The 24,613-nt window shown below is 35.9% G+C and overlaps 1 protein-coding gene across 1 annotated transcript in view; it reads right to left on the reverse strand.

Annotated features, from left to right (window-relative positions):
* IL1RAPL1 (interleukin 1 receptor accessory protein like 1) overlaps positions 1-24,613 on the reverse strand; it is a 1,395,449-nt gene that overhangs the window by 19,749 nt on the left and 1,351,087 nt on the right. The window contains exons 7-8 of the mRNA XM_003917532.5: positions 22,745-22,877; positions 20,216-20,361 (exon numbers count right to left, since the gene is read on the reverse strand). Coding sequence (XP_003917581.2) covers positions 20,216-20,361; positions 22,745-22,877 — 279 coding nt within the window. The remainder of the gene's footprint in view (positions 1-20,215; positions 20,362-22,744; positions 22,878-24,613) is intronic.

Below are 24,613 nucleotides of genomic sequence, written 5' to 3' on the forward strand. Positions count from 1 at the left end.
GGCATGATGGCGGGTGCCTGTAATCCCAGCTACTTGGGAGGCTGAGACAGGAGAATCACTTGAACTCAGGAGGTGGAGGTTGCAGTGAGCTGAGATCGCACCACTGCACTCCAGCCTGGGCAACAGAGAGAGACTCTGTCTCAAAAAACAAAAAACAAAACAAAACAAAATCCTCATTCATATTTCCTATTACCTAGCCCTTGACTTCTCATTCTACAGTTTAATAAATAACACATTAACTACTGTTTAATCAAGTGTATTTTTCTGTAATTATTAAAATTAAATGGGAAATTGAAGAAAATATTATTTAAAATGATTGAACCGTATGCATTTAAGAAATAAAAAATAAAGTGAGATCAAATCTTTTATAATCTAAGTAAATTAATATGAAGTGTGAAACACTACAAAATACCTCCAGCAGCTTATCTGATTAACATTGTGAGGAACCACACAAGACAGCACTACAAAAATATCAGGAACAAAATACAAAAAGTTCTTCAGTATAATGTTTTCCCCCTACTATATGAACAGAAAGGGTGAGTGGCTAATCCTGTGGGGATACATTGGGTCTTGTTCACTCAAGATAACAAACTCCACCATACAGAGAAGCCTGTGTAAAATTCTAACTTATGCCCACAGGGTGATTTATAAATCAGGAAGACGTGATTTAAAATACACTGGATATAATGTGAGAAATAAGCAGTTCGACTATGGCTTCTTTTAAGATTTTCTAATTTAGTATATTAAACACTAGGAATTTACCACTCAAAAATTTCTTGTACAAAAAAAGAAACGGAAAAATAATCAAGAACACTTAGCTTCCACTCCCAAACATTGCTAGTAACAGTACCCAATGATATTACCACATTGTAAACTTTGGGGTAATTTCTAAGAAAATTAAATATAAATCTACCATATCAATAGCAATTCCACTCCTAGGTATTTGTCCAAGAGAAATATAAGCAGATATCTGCAAGAAGAGTTGGATGAGAATGCTCAGAATAGTCTTATTTATTCACAGCAGCCACAAATGGAGACAACTTAAATGTCCATTAACGGGAAATGATGAACAAATGATTGTATGTTCATATGATAGGATATACTCAGTGATAAAAGTAATAAACTACTGATACATAAAACATGCATAACTCTTACAAAATTATGTTAGAAAAAGGAAGTCAGACACATAATAATACCTACTGTATGATTCTATTTAAATTATGCTGAAGAACAGACCAACATAATCCATAGTGACATAAATCAGGAAATGGATTCATTGGTGATGAGTGAAGGGAAACTTACTGGAATGGAGCAAGAGGAAACTGTCTAGGGTAAAGGAAATAGGTTTTGGTGTGGATACAGAAGTGTTTATATTTGTCGGAACTCATTTAGCCAAACACTTAGAGCTCCATGTTTTATATTATGTTAATCATATTTCAATTCTTTAACATTTTGATTTCTTTTAAGAAAAACTTAAGTTCTAACCAAAGGCCTATGTGGGGAGAAGTGTGGGAAGAAAGCTGGGAGTCGGGAAAGCTGCTCTGCTCTAGATAAGCGCCCAGGCAGAGAATGATTCTTTTATGGTGTCCCCAAGCACATTCTTTGCATCTGGAGGCACTGCACAGGGGCTGGGCATGTGGCATGTCTTAAGTGCCCATATATACTCAAGGAGCTTTGGAAATAACAAAAAACCTTTGCCTGAAACATAATCTGATCAATCCAATCAACAGAACTCTCATTTTCTCCAGATGGTATTTATAATACTGGTCTCTATATACTTTTTAAATTTTGAGCAATTGAATACATGCAAATTAGAGAAAAATTGTATGAAAATAAGTCCTTCTTATTTTTAGCAAAGCAATTACCCAAATAGGAGTTACTCCCATTGCTAGATGTCACGAGCCATTTGAAAAATGATATACATTTCTTAGAATACATAGCCAATCAATAGTGTTGTTTAAAATATAATAAGAAAAAGAGAGCAGGGTTGATGTAGCTCAGCAATTACAGAAACAGTCTTGTGTCACATGAAAAACTCCTTTAGAGTACAAACATATGAAAAGTTATATATGCTTAGAGAATGAGCAATAAGCAAGAATAATTCTTCTGGGCCATAGATAGTCGTTTACTAATAATAGAAATACCAAAAACGAGTCTAAAGAAACAGAATTTACAAGGAGCTAATTTATCCTGAGATCCTGAGAGCGTCGCAGACTTTCCCCCAGGGACTTCTGTAGTATTACATTGCAGAAGCATAGTGTTCTCATAATGTCCTTATAAAGAGGTCAGGAACAAGATGGAAATGTGTATTTCCCCATGGTGTACAGTGCCTGCTCCTCAGTTACTACATTATTTCTATGCAGGAGTGTTATACACATGCCTACACATTATACATGTATGCAAGTTAAATTTTTTTCCATTTAAGTAAGTCACACTGGTTTATATAGCATATGTAAACTCTCTCAAAGAAAATGGTGCATTAGATTTAGCCTTTGTATTCTTTTGCTCCAAGCCAGACAGATTCATTAATACATGTGCTACCATATTATTGCTCATCCTTTGGGTTATACAAAATTACTAAGGATTAAATTCTGTCACAGTTAAGAGAAATCATTTGGGCCCACTGCTGTATTTTATCTTTACAATGTAAATGGTGTTGGCCCAGCAAATGTCATTTTCCCTTTGAAATGGGATCTGCCTTTCAGCTCTAGTTCAAGTTGCCTGGAGTGGCAGCATTTAAAAAATAAAAAGATTCCATTTCAGCACAATTCAACATCTGAGGACCGAAGGAGAAAGTGCAGACCTTTTAAAATCTGTTTAGCCTTTGTGTTATTTTGTTAAAATGATAGACTCTGCCCCCTTTAAGGGACTGAGACTGAATATTGAAAATTGTAAAAGCAAAATTGCTAGGCAAAACCTAAGGAAAACTGGCATTTGGTTAAAAACAACAAATGAACAAGTGCCAAAGAGTTGCATTTAAGGGCCCCAGCAATCATTTAGTTACAGGCAATTAACAATAGTCCTTGGAAAGCTCCAGTACAGGCTAAGGGAAAACACATTGATTATTGCTGCAGTAGTAGACTGCTTTGGAATAAATTGTTTCAATTTAAAACTAGATTTGCTACAAGCATTTTGAGCAATGACTACAATTTTTTCTTATCAAGACAGTGGGAGCAAGCAACCCCTTAAAAGAAACAGCTAATTAAAATAAAGTGTGTGCCATCTCTTACTATATTGAATTACATTGCAAATAATAAATGCATTTGGTTTCCACTGATCTTGCTGCAATTACCTAGTATACTATGGGAAACTATGTTCTTTTCTTGGCCTGTACCTGGTGTTATTGTTTGCAAACATTTTCTGCTGGAAATCTTGGAAAAGGTAAAGATTTTAACAAAGTAAGTAAAAGTTCATATGTATTTTTGAACTCTTGACTTGCAGTTTTTAGTCAGTATCTCTATTTGATCTCTCTCTCTCTCTCTCTCTGTCTGTGTGTGCCTATATATATATAATTTTGCCAGAAGTATAATTGAAGATTTTAGATGGCTTACTTTTGTGTAGTTTATCCTAAAGTTGGTTCATTCATTATAAAAAGTCTTTTGAAGTGTTTTTCCCTCATTTATATGCAGTAAAATGCAAGTTTGTGGGGAAAATGCATGACAGACACTATAATGATTCCAGTTTATTCATTTGCCTCACCAAGTACATTCCTTTTTCTCTCATTGTGTTATAAAAAGCTAAAGTTTATAAGAATCTATCCATCCACATAAATTCTTATGCATATTTATTTCTCTGGAGCAGTATAACTTATTTGTTCCTGGCAGGAGGATAATTATGCTCAGCCTACAAAGATACTCAACTCAATTCTACAATACATCAGTGCAATTTAAAAGCAGTTATATTTTTTGTGGGGGGCGGGGGCAACACATTAACAGATCAAGCTGCTATTCACATAAAGGAAGAAAATGTTTTGGGAAAGTATAAACTAGTATGTAAGAATAACAGTTTTGATCTTGCAAAAGTCCTTTTTAGGAAGTCAGGGTATAAACCCCCCAAATTATAATAATACAAATAAAAATGGTCCCTGAATGGAGCAGCTTAATCTGTATGACCAAACATTTGGGCAAAAGATTACCTCCAAAGTAGCATTTTTTGCCATTTGGAAAGAGGTTTTTAGACGAAGCACCAAATTAACTTCTAGTTACTGCCAATCAAAATGCAAATATGGTTGTTGGCTAGGACCCATCATTAGAGCCCAGTAAGACTAAGGTCCCACAGGTCCTTGGAGCTTCATTGTTATGTGTTAATAAAGTATTCAAAGTGAAAAATAAAATGAAAGGCTAGAAGAAAAAGTGTAACATTCTCTTCACAGCATGCTAGAGCCTACCCTTGGAATGTGCTTTTTTTCTCTTTCAACTAGGCAAGAAGGGTGTTAAGTTGGTTTTTCTCTCTGTGAATTAAGAAATATTCATCGGTGGTATGTTTTAAAAGATGAGTTAAAATGAATAATGGCAGTAACTGAATAAAGCATGAATCCATGTGCTCATATTAGTTACAAATAAACCAACAAGAAGGGAAAGCTCTCCCTAAGAGCAGAATGTCAACCAGTAAATAGGAAAGGAATGATCTAGTTAGAAATGACCATTTTTCACCCACCATAATAACAATTGATTCAGGCAAAAATTAGCAACAGACATTAAAATTATTGCTTGAAAGACTGGTGAGGCAGGATATTCACACTGTCTCATAGTACCTCCTCACTGGGGAAAAATGGACATCATTTTAAGGAAGTGACCAAATTTAACATCAACAATAATGGGACAAATTAACATCATCCCCCGCCCCCAATTCCCAGTGTACTGCAATAAGAGGGCACAATATCATTTAAGTAGTGTTACAGCCAGAAACACATAAACATCTGAAAAAAAATAAGGAAATGTCAGGCCAACTCAAACTGAGGGACAACTATAAAAAATAAAACCATGTAGCTTCTACTCTTCAAAATGTCAATGTTATGAAAGACAAAGAAAAGCTGAGGAACCATACCAGATTAAAGGAGACTAAAGAGAATTGGCAGTTAAATGCAGTACATAATCCTGGATGGTAAATATGGTGTAAAGGGTATGTACTGGGACAATTTTTGAAATTTGAATATAGACTATATTATAGGCAATGACATTTTATAATTTTGAATTTTCCTGAATTTGATAAGTGTATTCTCGTTACATAAAAAATTCTTGTTTTTAGGAGATTCACATTGAATAATTTAGTTTCAGTGTCTGCAATGTGCTCTCATGTGGTTTAGCAATGATACGTTGTGTGTGTGTGTATGTAGTGCAGCTCTTTTTACCTACCTATATGTAGGAAGAGAGATAAGGTAAATGTGGCAAATGTTATTAATTGGTGAATCTAGGTGGAGAAGATATATTAAAATGTATTATACTGTTCTTGTAATTTTCTACAATATCTGCAGTTTTATTTATCCAAAATAAAAAGTTAAAAAATAAAAGGTCGAATTGTAAGATAATAATTGCAAGTGTTATTGTAATTAGAGTGTATTTCAGGTTGATTACCCTGGTATTAAAATCCTGTTATTTACAGCTATTGTACACTGATCTGCACAAAGCCTTCAATTTCATCTTCCCAGAACATGTCTTCACCCTGGAATTTTCTGCAGGATCTGTTAGCTGATTTACATTGCCCATGGAACAAAGTCTAAACCCCTTATGTGGGCATTTCAGTTTCTTCATTCCTTTAATTGAAGCAGCTAACTAACCTTTAGCTGTAATCCTCCTTCCAATGTAAATTAAATTTGATGTCAGTTTTTTGTTCCTAATCTGAAGTTCTTCATTTACCAAAACCCAACCAATCCTGCAAGGAAAGGTTGGGATCTGCACTTCCAATATAACTTTTCCAACTAAAAGTGATTTTTTTCCTCTTTAGAACATGTATTTCCTGTCCTTTTTTTTCACTTACCATATTGAATTATATCAGAGTTAGTTTTGTTTATTGTTTTACATTGTAAGCAATGACTTCATCTTAGGACCTTTGCTCTGGCTTCCCTCTGACTGGAGAGTATCTCCCCTAGATTTCTACGTGCCTCTCTTTGCTTCTTCAAGTCTTTGCTCATACAGCACCTTCTCAATTGGATACACTGACCACGCATTCCAAGTCACAAACCTGTGCCTGAATTTTGCATCCACTTGTCTTTATTTTTTATATTATTCATCACTATATAACATAATATTTCATTTGCTTATTGATAAATGTATTCTTGTGTATTATTTGTCTTCCACTGGGATTTAAACTGCATCAGAACAAGTTTCTTGCTGTTTTCTCTTTTTTTTTTTTTTTTGTGGTCTATTTTGTCTATATCTTTCACTACTTATCCCAAATACCTTGCGAACTATCTGACACATTAAAGATATTCAGTGAAAATGAATGACTGATTAGATGATTAAGAACAAATCCAATTTTGAATAAAAAGCTAGGTTTTATGTGTTTCTATTCTAAAATTCCAAGAACATATCTGTGAGCCATTTTTCTAGTCAATGTATCATAAGGTTCAAGCAACTGATAAGGTATAATTATAGCATTAATATTCAGTCCATTAAGTTGGGAATAAACTTTTAGTATATAGAAAAATGATCAACTTCATAGTGTAGATTTAAAAATTATTTTTCCATTTTCTTTTTTTTATTATACTTTCAGTTCTGGGGTACATGTGCAGAACGTGCAGGTTTGTTGCATAGGTATACACGTGTCATGGTGGTTTGCTGCATCCATCAACTGGCCATCTACATCAGGTATTTCTCCTAATGCTATCCCTCCCCTAGCCCTCCACCCCCCAACAGGCCCCGGTGAGTGATGTTCCCCTCCCTGTGTCCATGTGTTCTCATTGTTCTGTTCCCACTTATGAGTGAGAACATGTGGTGTTCAGTTTTCTGTTCTTTTTTTCATTCACAAATCTAATGGCAATACAGTCTTGTAAAGACTTACAGAACTAAGAAAGTTTGTATTCACTTGGCATTTGGAAATCAATCATGTACTGCTTCACATCTTTGATATTGCTATTCAACTTTTCTCACTCACTAATACATACATTTTCTATTTGCTTTATAAGTGCCTTCTCTGTACGAGGTATAGTGCTTTTGAGTTCTAGTGATAAAATGATGGATGAAATATGTTTTTGCATTAAAGGTGCTCATGTCTAGTTTCAGAGTCAGGCATGTAAGCAAATAATAAATAATAAGAGCTATTTATTGAGAACTTAAGTGTCACTGTGCTAGACCTCTTTTATATAAGTGTAAGAAATGCTACATTATAAGTATCACAATTACAAGCCAGATGAAAAATGCACTTGGGGTATTTGTATGTGTGTGTGTTTCTGTAGGAGTATTTTAGAGACAGGGGTCAGACACAGAGTGACACAATGCAGAGGTAGCTGCAAAGGATTTTGGCAAGTAGTTTGGTCTGGAGCACTGGGAAAATGAATGTATGATGTGATAGGTGAAGGTAGGCAAACTCATGCTTTGATTTCTCCGCTAGAATATGTTGTTTATCTTTTTTTTTTTATTTTCAAAGCAAATAGCATGTACCTTTTCAATAAACATTTGTTTACGGATTCATGGAACCCATTAAACCAGGTTTCGCAAAGATAGGTCAGTACAATAGGACAATGATTCTCCCTTGGGAAAAATTGCCCTCCATTTTCAAAATGTATACTGTGAAGTTACTAACACAGACAGAGCTTTATTGCAGAAAACCTTTCCCCTTTAGATTATAAAGGTGGTGTTTGAAATATTTCTATCTCAAGACTATAATGTGAGATATACACAGACCGTTATGTGTGCTTGCACACACATACAGGTACAAAGTATTCAGATGGGGCTTCCTTTATCTCAGATCTCAGAAGATTAAGTATGATGGGGAGAAGACAGACAAAGAAGGAAGATAGTGTTATAATAAAGAACAAAAAGGGCCTCAGGTGACCAGCTTGGAAGACAGGGCTATTGTATATCAAGGTGTCAAACTTCACTGATGCCTAAAAGAAAATACCTTAGAAAAGTATTGCTTTCCCTCTACTAGGAATTTCCTTCTTAACATGTCATACAAATAGACAGGCACAGATGGAATGTTACAAAACATCTCTGGAGAGAAAATTGTCAGAGTGAAGGTGGCATTGCCATTTTACTCCTTGTTAAGGGATGCAATGTTTATCCTGAAAGCAATTTTCCTCAAGAGGGTATATTGTGATTGTTAGAACAATTTGGTCTTCCATTGGGAATGCTTTGGATTGGACAACGAACCCAGAACATCTGGACTGCCTAGACAACCAACAGAAGAAGCCATGGTTTCTACAGAAATATCGAAGTCTTCTAAACAAATATAGTATGATGATTTATAGATATTTAATTGATGAAAATACATTTAAAAGTATTGTACACACTTATAAACTGATTGTATTGTAATATACAAATGGGATACATTAACAAACTTCAGAATTTTATGTTATTATTATAATATTCTTTATTTAGGGATTTAATGTATTTCTGACTTATTGAAAGCATTAGAAGAAAATGTGTGTGGCAAAATTTGTTGGTAATAGTTTATCTCTTGAGACAAGTCTCATTCAAAATCTTGGTGATTCCAGAGTTACAAAGTATTAAAGCAAAAACCATATGCTGGTTCATTTCCCCCAGTGGGAAAAACCGAAAAATATATTTCTTCTCTATGTTGCATGTTTATGAACACTTCTGAATTCATAAACATGCTGAAGAAAATAGTGGTAAATTTGCCTTTCTTTCTCATGTTGTAAAGAGATGCTTTCAAGACTCTATTAACCTTTTAAAAAAATCCCCCCCACTCATTAACAATCTATGAAAAAATGAGCATGTTTTGGGAGTTACCAATAGGAGACCTGACCATTACTTGCCTCATCCAAAGGGAGCAGTAAATGGTTCCTTAAACCATGAGAGACTTGAGAAGTCTGCAGCTCACATACTTTAGTGGCCTCTGTGCTGGTATATATAAAGGGCTTGTCGTCACTAATGACTTATCTTTTACCAAAATAGCAATAACATAGCTCTGCTTCACAAACAAAGAATAGGGCATTATCTTATCATCTCACCATATGTATTGATTTTCAGCATACATGAAAATTATCAGTGGCTTGAAAAAATAATGTAGAAGTAAGGTGCCCCCTAAAATGTTGTTTTGTAAAACAGACAAAGTGTGAGCAAGAGTACATACTCAAGCAAATAGATTTCAATATACTTGAACAATGTGTAAATAACTTGATTTTATAGCAGAGAGTAATGATAGGTTTTCTACAAGCATTTTCAAAAATATTCAGTAGCTATACCAAAATAGATTTATTTTTTCTCACTTTTCTTCTGACTCTATAAAACATGCTTCTAGTAAACAATTTGAAAAATGCATAAGAATGATAAGAAATTAAAGATCACATGGAATCATACCACCTTGAGATAACCACTGTTAATACTTCACTAAATTATTTAGTGCATCTCTTTCTAATGTATTAGGTTTTCACGTAACCTTAACGTAGGCAATTGATCTATGGCTTTAAATACTAATACTACAAAATAGCTTATATTTTGCCTTTTATTCTGGACAGTTTGGAATGGAATTTGTCCAATGTGGTTTGCAAGCTATGTTCTGCTAAGAGTTCTCTTGGTAACCACTTTAGCCTAATTATTTATTTATTTGCCTATCTGTTTATGCAGCTATCATTGAAAGATGCCTGGTTCAGCAAGGCAAGTCTAACAGGAATTTTGTAAACACCACTGTGGAGCTTTTCTCTTCATAAATAATAATTAGTTTTGGCAACAGTTTATGAATATTCACATAAAACGTAGAGTCAATCATCTGATTTTAGAGGAGGTAAAACTTTCAAATTTCATTTTGACTAATTGCATTGTTTTTCAGATGAAGAAACTAAACTAGTACGTGTACAGCCACCGAAGACAATGTATTTTAATACTGCCAACTTTTATGTGACTACTGAATTGCCAGTGGCAGCAGTCTACTGAAGAAGTCTAACTACATAGAATTTTATTGCTGTATCTTTAATATATTTCTTTAAGTTGCTTTCAACATTAAGGCATTTAAATGTTATGGACATATTTGTTTGGGGAGAATTAGAAATGTACCCAAGCAGTTGTGAGTCATTACCTTGAAATTGTGGGGTGGTATAAATAAATTTTTAAGTCTAATTCATTTTACATTACTTACAGAGTAGAATTATAATTGTAAACTGATGTAAGTCAGGTAATTTATATTTAATACTTTCAGGCTTTGAAAATGGCCTCTTCCACTTTAGTTTGCATGAATTTGGCAACCACTGTAAGTCGGTACTTTGAACTGCAGTTGCATGTCATAAGGAATTGTAATTTCTACTTTGCAGTTACAGAAACTTGACATCTAAAGATCTGAGTCAACTTTTCAAACACTTAAGGCATAAGAAAATACCTAGGAAGAGCAACCACCATATCTCACTTTCAAAACTGGCAAAAGGAGGCACAATGTCTAAAAACTCTGAGAATCTGTAAAATATGACAAATGGTCTAATATATATTATTAGTCACCCAGTATCATATATGCTCTTTCAAGATTCCCACAGTGGGGCTAGGGGCAAGTAGTTTACAAATGATAAAACTGAAGAACAATGACACAAAGAGATTGGTTCTAGGTCACACAAAGCTAAAGAGTCAAAAGCAAAATACTCTCAAGTAACTGTCCATTTTTTCATCACAGTTGAGAATTTCTCACTTTTTAGTCAATTCTCATTCATATCAAATTTCACTTAATGGTAACAATTTGGGGGTGGTTTTAAAAATGACCTTTGTGTGCTTTCCTAAATGTACTACTGGACTTTCTTTTCGAATTAAAAATAAATTCTATTTTTATAGAATTTAAATATGCACTTTTAATTTACCCAGATTGACCTCGCAATTTATTATTTTTCATAGAACACATGCTAAAAATAGAACACGTGCCCTAAAATTAGATACAAAAAGATATTATATTTCCCACAGATGGCAAATGTAATTCTCAACACTAAAATCTAAAAAAGTTACCATGGTAATTTATTGGAAATCAACACATTTTTTTCCTACTATATGACCTGAGATACTAGTTAGCATTTTTTTATGCGTCATGTCTAATTTCTTACTTTACTGACCTGGTTGTCAAAGTCCAACATACAGGAACTGCTTATTAAAAGTTACACCTTGCATTTTATGACCCAGTTGTGCCATTTCTCTATAAAATGCAGGAATTCGCAGCCATAAAAAGGCACAGCTATCTCCCTCTTCCCAAAAATGCTGTTTAAATGCTCCAGCATGGTGGTAGACATCCTTCTGGTAGCAGTGAGTCAACTAGTAAGGATGCCTAACCCAGTGCTTTGCCCATTGCTGGCACTCAATACATCTTTGTTGAATTAGAATGATTTGTCACTTTTTCATACAACAGCATTATATGAATTATCTCTTTTAAGCAGCCTGCAGTGAAGTGAGATTTGGAGTGGGATATGAAGCATTGTCAATCAACAGGTTGCTTAGACCCAGAAATAATGAAAATACGAAGGTGGTTCTGAGAAGGAGGAGTGAGTGGTTGATGGTAGCTGGTGGTTAGGAATATACTATCTTGTTAGGAATCTCTGATCACACAAGTGGAATTTTGCTGTGTGCTAGATAATTTCTGTGGGCTTCCTGCAAATGTTTTAAACTTAATTATTATTTCTAAACTGCCTGTTTATCATTTTCCAATACATAGACACGAGTTCCAGTGGATTCCTTCTACCCTCACTTGAGTAGACTGCTGCCACTGGAAGCTCCGTGGTCACATAGAAATTGGTAGTATTCAAATACATTGTGTACTTTTGACTATTCGCACACTAGTTTAGTTGCTTCATCTGTAAAAATACTTGTGTTTTATAGCCTCTGTTAGATGCTAGACAGATGCCTTTTAAAATGAATTACACGTTTGAACTCGTAGAGATGGTTTTAACGAGTCTGTGTTGCTGTGGTCCTTCCTTCCTTCCTTCCTTCCTTCCTTCCTTCCTTCCTTCCTTCCTTCCTTCCTTCCTTCCTTCCTTCCTTCCTTCCTTCCTTCCTCCCTCCCTCCCTCCCTCCCTCCCTCCTTCCTTCCCTCCCTCCCTCCCTCCTTCCTTCCTTCCCTCCTTCCCTTCCTCCCTTCCTTCCTTCCTCCCTCTTTCTTTCTCTCTCTTTCTTTCTTTCTCCTTTCCTCTTTCTTTCTTTCTCTCTCTCTCTCTTTCTTTCGTTTCTGAGGCATACCTTTGACCAATAATATGTGGCAGTTCAATTCCATACAATCTCCATCCTTTCTTACCACACTTAATTGACAGTTAGCTGAATACAAGTAAGTGTTCAAAACAGAAAATCAGCAGTATTTACTGTTCACCATACATCCTGTTCCTCCTTATGTTATTTGCATAGACTAGATTCAACCTATTTGAATAGGCTAAAGCATATATGTATATCCATATATATGTTGTTGAGACATTCCTAAGTGTATTTCCTTTTTAAAAAATGAGGTACATAGGAAATGGGTCCAACAGTGAGGGCCCTCTTCATTTAAGAGGTTAATTATTTGAATACTTGAAGAAAATGCCCTCTTAGACATCTCTCTGAGTAGCAAATATGTTATATAGCACAATTCATTGAACAGGTGAAGCAAGTAACCTCATTAAGAGTAGAGTGTGAGGCCAATGAACCACTGTTCAAATAGGTTCAAAGGTGTTGACCATGTAAAAAGAATGAGGCAATTAATTAAAAATAGTCCCACTGACTGGCTCCACTCAGCTTTCATTCCTTTCTCATGGAAACAGTGAGCTCAACAGAACTAGTTTCTCTTTACCTATTAGAGGCTACCAAGCTAATTAGAAAGATCTATTGTCTAGGCAAGGGCTTTGGTATGCCAGCTGCAGTCCACAGACCAATAGTGGCAGCATCAATAAGGAACTTGATTGAAATTCTAATCTTGAGTCCTACCCCAGGCGAATGAATTGCTTTTTAACAAAGTTCCCAGGTGATTTGTGCATACTGTAAAGTTTGTGAAGCATTCGTCTAGGGGCTTTTAGCTGACTCTCTAAGCATGGAAATACAAGGAACCTAAATTTTGTCAATTCCTATGGTGTAAGAACAGCCATTCTGTTGACCTTCCAGCCACATTTGGTATAATCATGGAAGGTTTTCAAGATTAAAATACTTGTCCTTCTATTTTGAATTTCCCTACATTGAGCAGCTTAAGTGTTGACATCATTTCCAGGAAGAGATTGAGTTTTTGCTATCTATACTGTAGAGCAGTGGTTGTCACCAGGAGCAATTTTGACCCCTGGGGACATCTGGCAATGTCTGGAGACATTCTTGGTTTTCATAACTGAGGAAGGTTGTATTGACATGTAGTGGGCAGAAGCTAGGAATACTGCTAAATGATCTACAATGCACAGGACAGCCCCCACAACAACAAAGAATTACCAAGCCCAAAATGTCAGTAGTGACAAGATTGAGAAATCTTGCTATAGACAAAGTTTAGATCACTCAGAATACATTTAATCAGCCCATTCATCACATTTACTAAGTGGGTTTGGTACTTTGAAGCATATAAGAGAGAAATACAAGTTAAAGATCTGCATCAAGAATTGAACATTTAGTTAAGGAAACAAGTGTAAAACTCAATAAAGCAAAAAAGGACTTGCAGTGACTATAACCATGTATAATTAAATGTTTAAGAGCTTTGGCCCACATGAATGATCAACAGGAATGATTAAAGACTAAAGAGTTTATTATTCTTGGTCCTCCACATTGGTTTTGTCCAGGATCACCCTCTTGTCATTTATTAATTGAGAAAACAGTTAATCATCAGCAGACAGTGGTCCTTTTCTTTTCTAACAAAGATGCTACTTGGTTATTCTCATTCACAGAGAAGAAAACTGTGTGACCAAAATGGCTAAGAGGCCAAACAATGTTACATAACATACCTCCATATTATAACTGATTAGCAAAAACTAGGATCAAAAGGCCTTCAACAGAATTGCTTGCACCTGGGAGGCGGAGCTTGCAGTGAGCCGAGATCACGCCACTGCACTCCAGCCTGTGCGACAGAGCGAGACTCCATCTCAAAAAAAAAAAACCTTCAAAACATTTCACAGTTGAGGCAAAAAAACCCCTTGGGATTAATCTCATTTAAATAATATATTCTAAGTCTAAGGAAATAGTCAGCTAAAGTGGTTAACAGTCATGTCTGCAACTTTGGTGGCAATCAATAGCCTTGTTGGAATATCCATATCAAGAAGCACACAGGGAGTTGGGCACAGTGGCTGACGCCTGTAATCCCACCACTTTGGGAGACTGAGACAGGAGGATCGCTGAAGCACAGGAGTTCAAGACCAGCCTGGGAAACATAGGGAGACCCTGTCTCTACAGTTTTTTTTTTTTTTTTTTTTTAATAGCCAGGTGTAGTGGCGTGCACCTGCAGTCCTAGCTACAAGGGAGGCTGAAGCCAGAGGATTGCTTGAACCCAGGAATTCAAGGTTGCCGTGAGTCATGATTACACCACTGCACTCTAGCCTGGGCAACAGAGTGAGACCTTGCCTGTAAAAATAAACATAAATAATAAAAAAAGAAGTGCAGAGGTACAAACCTCATTAGTATTAGACAATTTGTGGTACTGGCATTCATAATAGCCTCCAAATATGTTTGGTTATTTGTTTTGGCATTAGTTACCAAGAAAAAAATACGACATTGGAGTCTGCTATTTAGATGTCTTACGTAAATGAGGAGCAGAGTGGCCCCCCCACCAACGACAACAAAAAAAACAGTTATAGGACAAAAGAAAATTTTGACTACAAAATGTCAAATCTTATCCAAGGAGAGAATTTGTTAAACTCGTTGGCTTTTATTTGGAGATGCTGCAGCAACATTACTAAAATTCCTTAATATTTTGGCACTGCATAAGCTAAGACTCAGTAAAAGTATCCATTTCATCGACATCAGCTCAGCTTGTAATGGGTCATTGTCTTTCTAGGGAAATGCTGCCATACAGGGAGGTAGGAGATTTTGATTTCTGAACGAGGTTTGGCTTTAACATATTCTGAAATCAATGGTCAAAGAAGTCAAATGGCCAGTCCCAAAAGAAGTTTGCACCGTTCTATGACCTTACTGTATCTCTCAGTAAATAAATTCACTAGGCAAATACTAACAAGGATGGGGCACATATTACAAGGATGATTCATTACAAGAAGGGTTAAAGGAGTCCACTGGGTTTACATTCCTCTGGCTTTAAAACAATGCATCCTAAATGATGTGCACTTAATTACATTACTAAGGATATTTTTAGGTCTAGGGAGTTTATTGAGCAGGTCTAATTTCTATTGATTACATTCTTTGAAGGGATAAAGAGAGTGCACACAAGAAGTAAAATGGGTTAGATGGGAAATAAAGAAAACCTAGATGTTTATTATTATTAACTAGTGCTGAGTCTCTCAGATAGATACTTTGCCAGTTCCCAAACTAATTTTTGATTAATGAATTGTCATATTATTGTAATCCATATAAGTAAACAGAACCCTTCAGAGCAGGATTGCTAATGAACATCCCCAATGTGACAGTTTCAAAGTGAAACACTCACTAGGAAGCACAGTCGTATATTAGGAATGTTTAATATCACTGTAATTTAAAAAGTACTGGATGGCATTCCAAATTATATTGGTCCTTATTTCCTGTTCATTTAATTTTAATTTTCATGCGTGTAACTTTGGCTAGCACAAATGCCAGGTACATAGTAGGTTCTTAGTCATCATTAAATGCATGAATAAATAAACAAAATTATCCTTTAGGACAGTACATTCAAACCAAAGTAAATCTATTATACAGTCAAATTCAGAATTGACGGAACAAAATTGCTGGAGCTAAAGCTGACGATTTTGATGAAAGATGAATTAGAATTCAGGGAATTTTTAATGGAACACGGAATTGCTGCATCCTTCATTACCCAGAGTATCACATAGTTAGAGCAAGGAAATCTTGTAATAGCTTGTTAACATTTTTTGGGTGCTAAGTACGTGCCAGACACTGTGATACGTATTTACACATATGAGTTCATTGAATCCTCACAGCTGCTCTCTGTGAGAAGTATTATTATTATTCCCATTTTATAGAAGAGCAATTTGAGGCTCAAAGTGATTTGCCCCAGATAGCATAGCTAGTAAGAACAGAGTCGGGTTTTGAACACAGCCAGCCTTACTTCTAAGTCCATGCCCTTAACCATTAAGACAATAAACATGTCTGCACTGTGAGGTCATTAAAAATGAGAGTATAGACAGAAGGCACAGAGAGTGAAGAAGGAATCTGAGACAGCCTGATGGGTACAAGAGTGTTTAGGCTTGAGGTCAGAGCACAATACTGCTAGGTATCTACCTGGAGTATTGTTTGTGTCAGAGAAACGGAAAATGTGAAAAATGGAGAGAATGGGACAGATCAGAGCTTTGGAGGAAAACCGAAGGTCAATGTTCAGTGCGTGTTGGACAGGCAATAGCAAGTGTATCTGGGTAAAAGATTCAGAGACTCAGACGTGGAATTCAATCAAGTATGGGCAATAACAAGAACAAGAAATAACGCAATGTCTAATTTGTCAGCTTTACTTTGATTATTTTTGAAGCCAGGATCTAATGCTCAAGCTTGCCAGGCCAGGGTCTGGCAAAGAGGATTGAATAGAAGCTTCTATTCAATAGGCAGGAGTGAAGAGTAAGGAGCAGGGCAGTCATAAACCAATATGGCCCATGGGCCTTGCCCTTTCATTCTCTGTCTTTCTCTCACTGCATATTCTAGTGTTCCGTATAGTAAGTGAAATATATCTATATTGCATGTCCGATGAGATTCTGATGAACCTAGTACCTTTTCTGGTTGCAGGAATTGGCAACTTTGGATATTCTCCAGCAAGATTTTTCTGTGGTCAAATTTCTTGGTAGATTTTCAGCAGGCTTTCATGGAATTATGATTCTTTTATGCAGATAAAAGGCTGACCCAGAACACAGCCTAGCTCAAATGTAGCTGAATTATTTATTGTAGTATCCCCTTGGCATTAAGGAAGACACATTTGATACAAGGAAGCAATGTTTCAAAGAATCCTTACCACCCATTGGAGGACTCTGAAATCATTTTATTATGTCAATGATACTGAACAAAAGGTAACAGTGAAGGAAAAATTGCTTAGATAACTTTGGCAAAGGAATGTCCTGGAAGGTTTACCTGTCAGAAGCAATGACAGCTTGTGGTGTACAAGATCAGTATTCAACAAATGTTTGAACATGTCTCTCTAGGGAGGTTTTAAAAGGGAAGACTGTGAAGGCTTATAAGTTAAGGAATTTATGAGTTAATGGCAGAAAAATAAAATTAATAGTGAAAGCTCCCAGTTCCTTATCTAAGCCTTAGTATTCTAAGTAATATAGCAACCCACCTGATAATTACACCATTGCTAGCATGACAGACATTTGACTTTTTAGAGACTCCATGATCAAAGACCCAAACCTATCATTTCATATATGCTGTGTGCTGTTCTCCTCAACCTGGCAGGGCTGGTGAAGTTCAGGTCATGTCATATGTGAACGAAAGTCCTTTTTTTTTTCCCCCAAGATTGGTGGGATAGATCATTCCACATAATCATGAGTACCTCAAGAGCAGGAAATTGCATCCATTGGTGTCTTTGTGAATTGATGACTCGTTTGCTGCAGCTCCCTTAAAAGGAAGGCATACATTCACTTTAAGAGGGACTTTTGGAGTACATGTCTTGGAAGGACTTTTTTTTTGGCTTGTTAATACTTTTATTTCTTAGGAATATATTGCTGTTTGTATAAATGCATATTTGAAAAACATACTAAAAGACTTAAGTATTGAAGAATACTCTAACACTGACCACATTTTTTTCATGTTTAGGAAATCAAATATTACCGGAAAAAAAATTTCAAGTAATTTTCTTGATTCTTCATTTATTTTTCTAGAAATGGAAGGTTTCATAGCTTTCGGCAACTTATCCTTAAGCTATGTATGCTAAAAATAGCCTGGAGGTTTTTTGACCCCTTCTTGCCTGTGTGCCTCTCTGTAAAAACAGAGCTTTAGTAGCTTTATCCTTAGATACAATTCATTTTTCTTCCCTTCTCCTTTGATTCCTACTTAACTGTCACCCTTCCTTTGCCCTCCCAAAAAATATGTTGTCCAAGTCAACCCATTTTTATGTGCTCTAGATCTTCTCTCCCCTAACTCCATTTTTGAGGAATAATTCAAACTCTTTAATTAAAGCACATTCAAGAGAGTGACCAGAAGGGTGAAAGTATTTCGCTAATAAAAATGAAGAATGAGTAAAAGAAGCTAAAGAGGCTGAATCTGGTGAAGTAAAGGTTTGGAGACTCATGGTGACTGTCATCAAACATTTGAAGGGCTGTCTTGGGGAAGAGTGATTAAAAGTACAGAACTAGGGCCACTGGATAGACAGACAATGACACTGAAATGCTTTCTAACAGATTTTTTTCTAAAGATAAAATGGACTTCCTTGAGAGGGAATGTGATCCAGTATAAGCTGATAGATCACTTCAGATGTTATGGCAGGATAAGAAGTTCAATTATACAACACTTAAGTTGCTTTTAACTATGAGAAGCTATTTCTGTACTTGTATATGTATGATATTTCTACTAAAATCCCTTCCTTGATTGGCTATATACTATAGAAAGATATAATCATATTGCGAGCTGCTGCACACCTTTCCCCTTGACTCACATCCCTAAAAAGTAGACTATTTTAATATCATAGTCACCTTGACAACAGAGATGTCTATTTTAATAGCATTCAGTAATATTATTCAAAGGGAATCTATTGCCCAATAAAGTAGGGGGAACAGCCTTCAATGTTCTCTTTCTTTTGAAACCTCAAAGAGTCTAGGATTAAACATGGGCTTTGAAATTAAAATCATTGTAAATTTGCTGAGTAAGAGAACATCAAGAGTGCTTGTTCCAAAGAGTAGAAAGTTTTAACTTAGCATAATGTAGCAAAATATATTTTTCTCTTGTAATATACATAAATAATTTTACTAACAGGAATGACTCACATTTTACAGTTATCTATTTCAAACAATTCAATATACATTTAAATGCATTTAACCCTATGCAAAAGGTGATGGGGTGATGTAGAGGCAGAGTTAGCACAATAGACATTGCACTCAACCACAGCCTATCTTACTTAAAAATGCATTATTATTCATCATGGGAGAATATCGTACATATCAAAGTTATCCAAGGCAGAAACAACATGTCAAAAAATACTGCAGTGGGGAATTCATCAGACAGTTCTTACACTAAAGGAGCAACCTTCCCATAAGAAACACAATATTTGACTTAAAACCATTTAGTAGTTGTTGTTGTTGTTTTTTAAAGAACCTAGTATCTATTTCTTTTCTTTTTCTTTTTTTTTTTTTTGAGACAGGGTCTCCCTTTGTCACCCAGTCTGGAGTGCAATGGTGCCATCTCCCGATCTCCGCTAACTGCAACCTCCACCTCCCAGGCTCAAGTGATTCTCCTGCCTCAGCCTCCCAAGTAGCTGGGATTACAGGCTCGCACTACTACTGCCAGCTAATTTTTATATTTTTAGTAGAGACAGGGTTTCACAATGTTGGCCAGGCTGGTCTTGAACTCCTGACCTCAAGTGATCCACCTGCCTTGCCCTCCCACAGTGCTGGGATTACAGGTGTGAGCTACTGCACCCAGCTCCTAATATCTATTTCTAATAATAATAAATAGCATTTAATGACTTTCCTTGTATAGGCTCTGTCAAGCCCTTCACATTTTTTGTCTTATTTTATTCTTACAATACACTGTAGAGTTGATACTATTATTTTCCCCATTCTATATATCAGAAAACTAAAGCTTAGGGAAGTTAAATGTTTTGCCCAAAGTTATACAGTTGGTATTAAAGAAGAGCAAGGAATCCAAATTTGATTTTAGAGACTGAGTTACTCACCCATCTACTGTGCTGTTTGCCTTGGTAGCTCTAATGCAAATACGATTATTTTATTTAGGAGAACGTTGTGGAGAAAAACGAAATTGAATTTGTTTCTTGGTTCCCAATGATTTTTTCTCCCATCATACATTCAGTTGACCACTCAAGCTTAGAAGGTTACACTCACCTCGTTTATGAAGGAGAACACTGGCGTGTCGACGTCCATTTCCATTTTCAACATAACAGGAGTAATTTCCCAAGTCACCTTCTTCCACAGAGTCCACAATTAATGAGATGGAAACTTCCTGTTCCCCGAGATGCTCCTTCAGAATTCTAAAATATAAAGCGACAAAACAAAACAAAAATCCACACAGACACATACACAAACAAGAAAGAAAGGTAGATGAATCCAAATCTGATGTAAAAATACCTACGAAATCTGTGCTTCAAATTTGACTATGAATTAAAGCTATGTTAATTAAATTATATCCTGCCCTTTTCTTCTTCACTTATAATTAGGAAGCTTGTCTTTGTAGATGTTAATGAAGTTGCAGTTAATTATCTCCCTTAGCAGGACAATCACACTGTCATAATAAAGAGGTGAGAAAGACCTTGAAGAGAAAGTTTACAATTTGCTTTCCCTTTAAGAACAAATATTATGTAAGTTGAGATAAAAATTCTAATGTCTCAGGCTGAAGGCCTAATTACATGTCAGGTTAATTTTTTAAAAAAGAAAGAAAAGAAAATTTCTGAGCTATTTTGACATTTCAGTTGAAATTTTCAGTCTGACTTCTGTTAATGATACTAACAAATTGCCTGTTTTTGAAGAAATGTGAAATTATAAACCCATAGACTAAAAGTTCTGGTAAAGTACTTAACTCTGACATTTAAAATTAATGGTAAATGCTCACTAACCTCGTTGTCATCTCTGTTCAACATTTTTAAATGCAGAATTAAAGTAAACTACCTTTCTAGAAACTTCCCTGAACACACACAAAGCCAGAGGGGGCAAAAGTTAGGAGGTTAATTGTCCTTCTTTTTTTTAGCATTTCATAGACCATGGGTAAAAGATAAGAGTGAAGTTTTAAATACGAAAAACAGCACAGAAATGTTTCAGTACATATTAGACAATTGTCCATTTAGCCTTCTGGAATCCCACTGGGGCATTCCAGAGTACAATATTCTTATGTATTTGTTGCCAGAAAGAAGGTCCCAATAGAAATAACCTTATGTGACAGTTTCATATGTTTTTTTTTTCTATTGAAAATCATTTTCTCTTTTACCTTTGATAAAGTTTTAAAAGTCTTGAAATTTAGAATGGGGGACCATGATTTAAATGTTTGTATAGACCCAGAAGATGCAATCTTTAGATGGGAGGATGTTTAGAAGTAATCATCATTTTGATGTAGTTGTAACTTACTTATTATTATTAATGTTCTTGCATATTTACATTATGATTAAAAATAAGTATCCATGCCCAAGCATAATTATAGTCAGCATTGAATATATTTACACTTAAATGAATACATAAGTAAACACATTTAACAAAAAAGGGGCTTAGGCATTATGCCTTCAAATATTTTCATGTTATCATTCCCACTATACAAATATTTCTACCTTAAAGTCAGACTACGAAAGATGATAAAAACATTTTGTGTATCTGTATCACTACCATCAACAGCTTCTATTCCACTTGGTGGCTCAAATATGCAAACATTCATAAAAGGAAATGATAGAGATTGTGTTTGCTTGAGTCCTTGTACCTTGTTAATGTTTCCTGTGAGTTTTTTTCTTTTTTCTTTTTTTTGAGATAGTTTCGTTCGTGTCACCCAGGCTGCAGTACAATGTTACGATCTCCGATCACTGCAACCTCCATCTCCCAGGTTCAGGCATTTCTCCTGCCTCAGCCTCCCGAGTAGCTGGGACTACAGGTGGCCCACCACCATGTCTGGCTAATTTTGTATTTTTAGTAGAGACGGGGTTTGCCATGTTGGCCAGGCTGGTCTCGAACTCCTGACCTCAGGTGATCCGCCCACCTTGGCCTCCCAAAGAACATTTTTTTTTAAAAGGTACACTGTACAAAAAGTACACTAACACATTTTCTATATTTTATGGTATTTTGATCTCACACTCAGTATGTGTGTGTGTGTGTGTGTGTATATATATATATATATATATATATATATTTTTTTAAGACAGAGTCTCACTCTGTTGTTCAGGCTGGAGTGCAGTGGCAAAATCTTGGCTCACTGCAGCCTCTGCCTCCCGGGTTCAAGTGATTCTCATGCCTCAGCCTTCCGAGTAGCCGGGATGATAGGCACGCACCACCATGCCTGGCTAATTTTTGTATTTCTAGTAGAGACAACGTTTCTCCGTGTTGGCCAGGCTACTCTCAAACTCTTGGCCTCAAGCAATCCACCCAATTTGACCTCCCAAAGTGCTGGGATTATAGGCAAGAGCCACCACGCCCAGCCACACTCAGTATATGGCTTAATGAAACAATCCTCGTTATTTTTCTTAAATTCTTTGCAAATGACATTCATGTTTTGCAATTCTATAGTAAGTCTCTTACCAGTGTTTTCCTTCTTTATCATTAAATATTTTTATTATGATAATAGTAAAACAACAAGAAAAAACCCTTTCAGTTTACTTTCTATTCACTAACGGAGTAAATGTTAATCTTGACTGTACGAGTTAAAAGAAAAAAAAAAATTACCTAATGTCACTTTCCCAAACTCGATTTTCATCCAGATCTTCAATAAACTTTTCTCCTTTCATCCAGTAAATTAAAGGACTGACATCTCCGCTGTACCCAAAGAAAGCTCTGCAGGTTAGATTAGCAGAGTCACCTGCAGAGAGAAGTGATGGAAAAGTGTTATCAAACTATTTGTTCACACTCATTTTAGGCAAACTGACAGGTAACATTTTGATCACTTTTCATTGATTTAATAAAATATCTTTCTAAAAGAATAATTTTTCCGGGATTTTCAATCTTTGTCAAATTGATAGAATGTGTGCTTTCAACAACATGGCTTGTTTAATGGAATGTGAGTTACTTATAAAATTTCCAAGAGGACTAGTCAGCTATTGTATAGAACATTTTTCCAATTTGGTTCGCCTGATGTTTTCTCATGATTAGCTTGAGGTCATGAATGATTGCGAAGGATACCACAGAGGTGATATGCCTTTCTCGAAGCATGATATCGCAGGGTACATAATGTTGCTAATTATAAGATTTTATAGGGCAGATAGAAGGTGTTTCTCAGTCTTGAATGTGGGAAATAGAAAATCTTTGGCTGCCAAGACAAAGGAACCATAAATCCGAGATCCTAAGAGAATGCTATTAAAATATTTTTAATTAATAAAGCAAACATTTGAATTAAAGAAGTTAACACATACTCAAGTAGAAAAACAAAAAAACAAATAAAAATCATGATAATAAATGTTTGGGATTTTCATTACAGGTAAAATCGATTATACTACTGTGAAGATTAGTTTATTTCAATATGCTACTTAGAATGCTTTAGTGGTGAATACAGATTGGTCAATTCTTTAATAAGGTAAATTGAAGTCTCTGTCTAAAAGGTGGAAATAAATTTAATGCCTGTAGAAAGTAAAGTTTATTTCTGGATATTTTATGCCACTTTACAAGCACCTGGCTTACTCAAGCTTCAGTCAGCATTAGAGAACTGAAATATTCCAGTAGATAGTAGTTTTAAGATCTTGCTACCACTAAATGGAACCAGAAAATGAGGGATAAGATGGGTTCTTATAAGTCTGGATTGGGGCAAAGGAACTCTCAGGGATTGGCACCACGTGAGGGGCTGAAAATGAAAAAGCAACACCTTTGCTGGTATTTGAAGTAAGCAAACTCTCAATTTGTGGTAGCCATAGATACTTAAGAATATTACCAGAGGGCCCTGAGAACTCTGTGATCCTAAGGACCAAGGAAGGAGGTTTCTTAAAAGAGTACTGGAAGCCTCTGAGCTAAGCTATGAGTTGATAGTATATATTTCTTGAAATGTTGCTTATGAAAGACTCTACAGTACAAACACAGAGAAAAGCAGAATGCACTTACATGTACTCTTTCTAAACTAGGGCATGAGTATCTGCAACTGAATTCTACAAGTTCTACAATGACAACATTTTTATAGGATAAAATTAATCATATTCTCTTAATTATGTTCATTGTTTAAGAATACTTCATGAAAATTATCGCTCTTCTAATATTTCTAATATGGCATGACATAGCCTTCTCTATTTTAGCTTATGTCTGCATGATCTAAGAGATTCCTCACCGACTTGGATTCCCTGCCTCCGGCCCCCTCAGAGACGGAGTCTTCCTCTGTCAGCCAGGTTGGAATGCAGTGGTGCGATCTTAGCTCACTGCAACCTCTGCCTCCGGGGTTTAAGCAATTCTCCTGCTCAGCCTCTGGAGTAGCTGGGATTACAGGCGCACGCCACCATGCCCGACTAATATTTTTGTATTTTTAGTAGAGACGGGGTTTCGCCATGTTGGCCAGGCTGGTCTCGAACTACTGACCTTGTAATCTGCCCACCTTGGCCTCCCAAAGAGCTAGGATTA

The sequence above is a fragment of the Papio anubis genome, chromosome X (assembly GCF_008728515.1).
Source record: "Papio anubis isolate 15944 chromosome X, Panubis1.0, whole genome shotgun sequence".
Classification (NCBI taxonomy): Eukaryota; Metazoa; Chordata; class Mammalia; order Primates; family Cercopithecidae; genus Papio; species Papio anubis.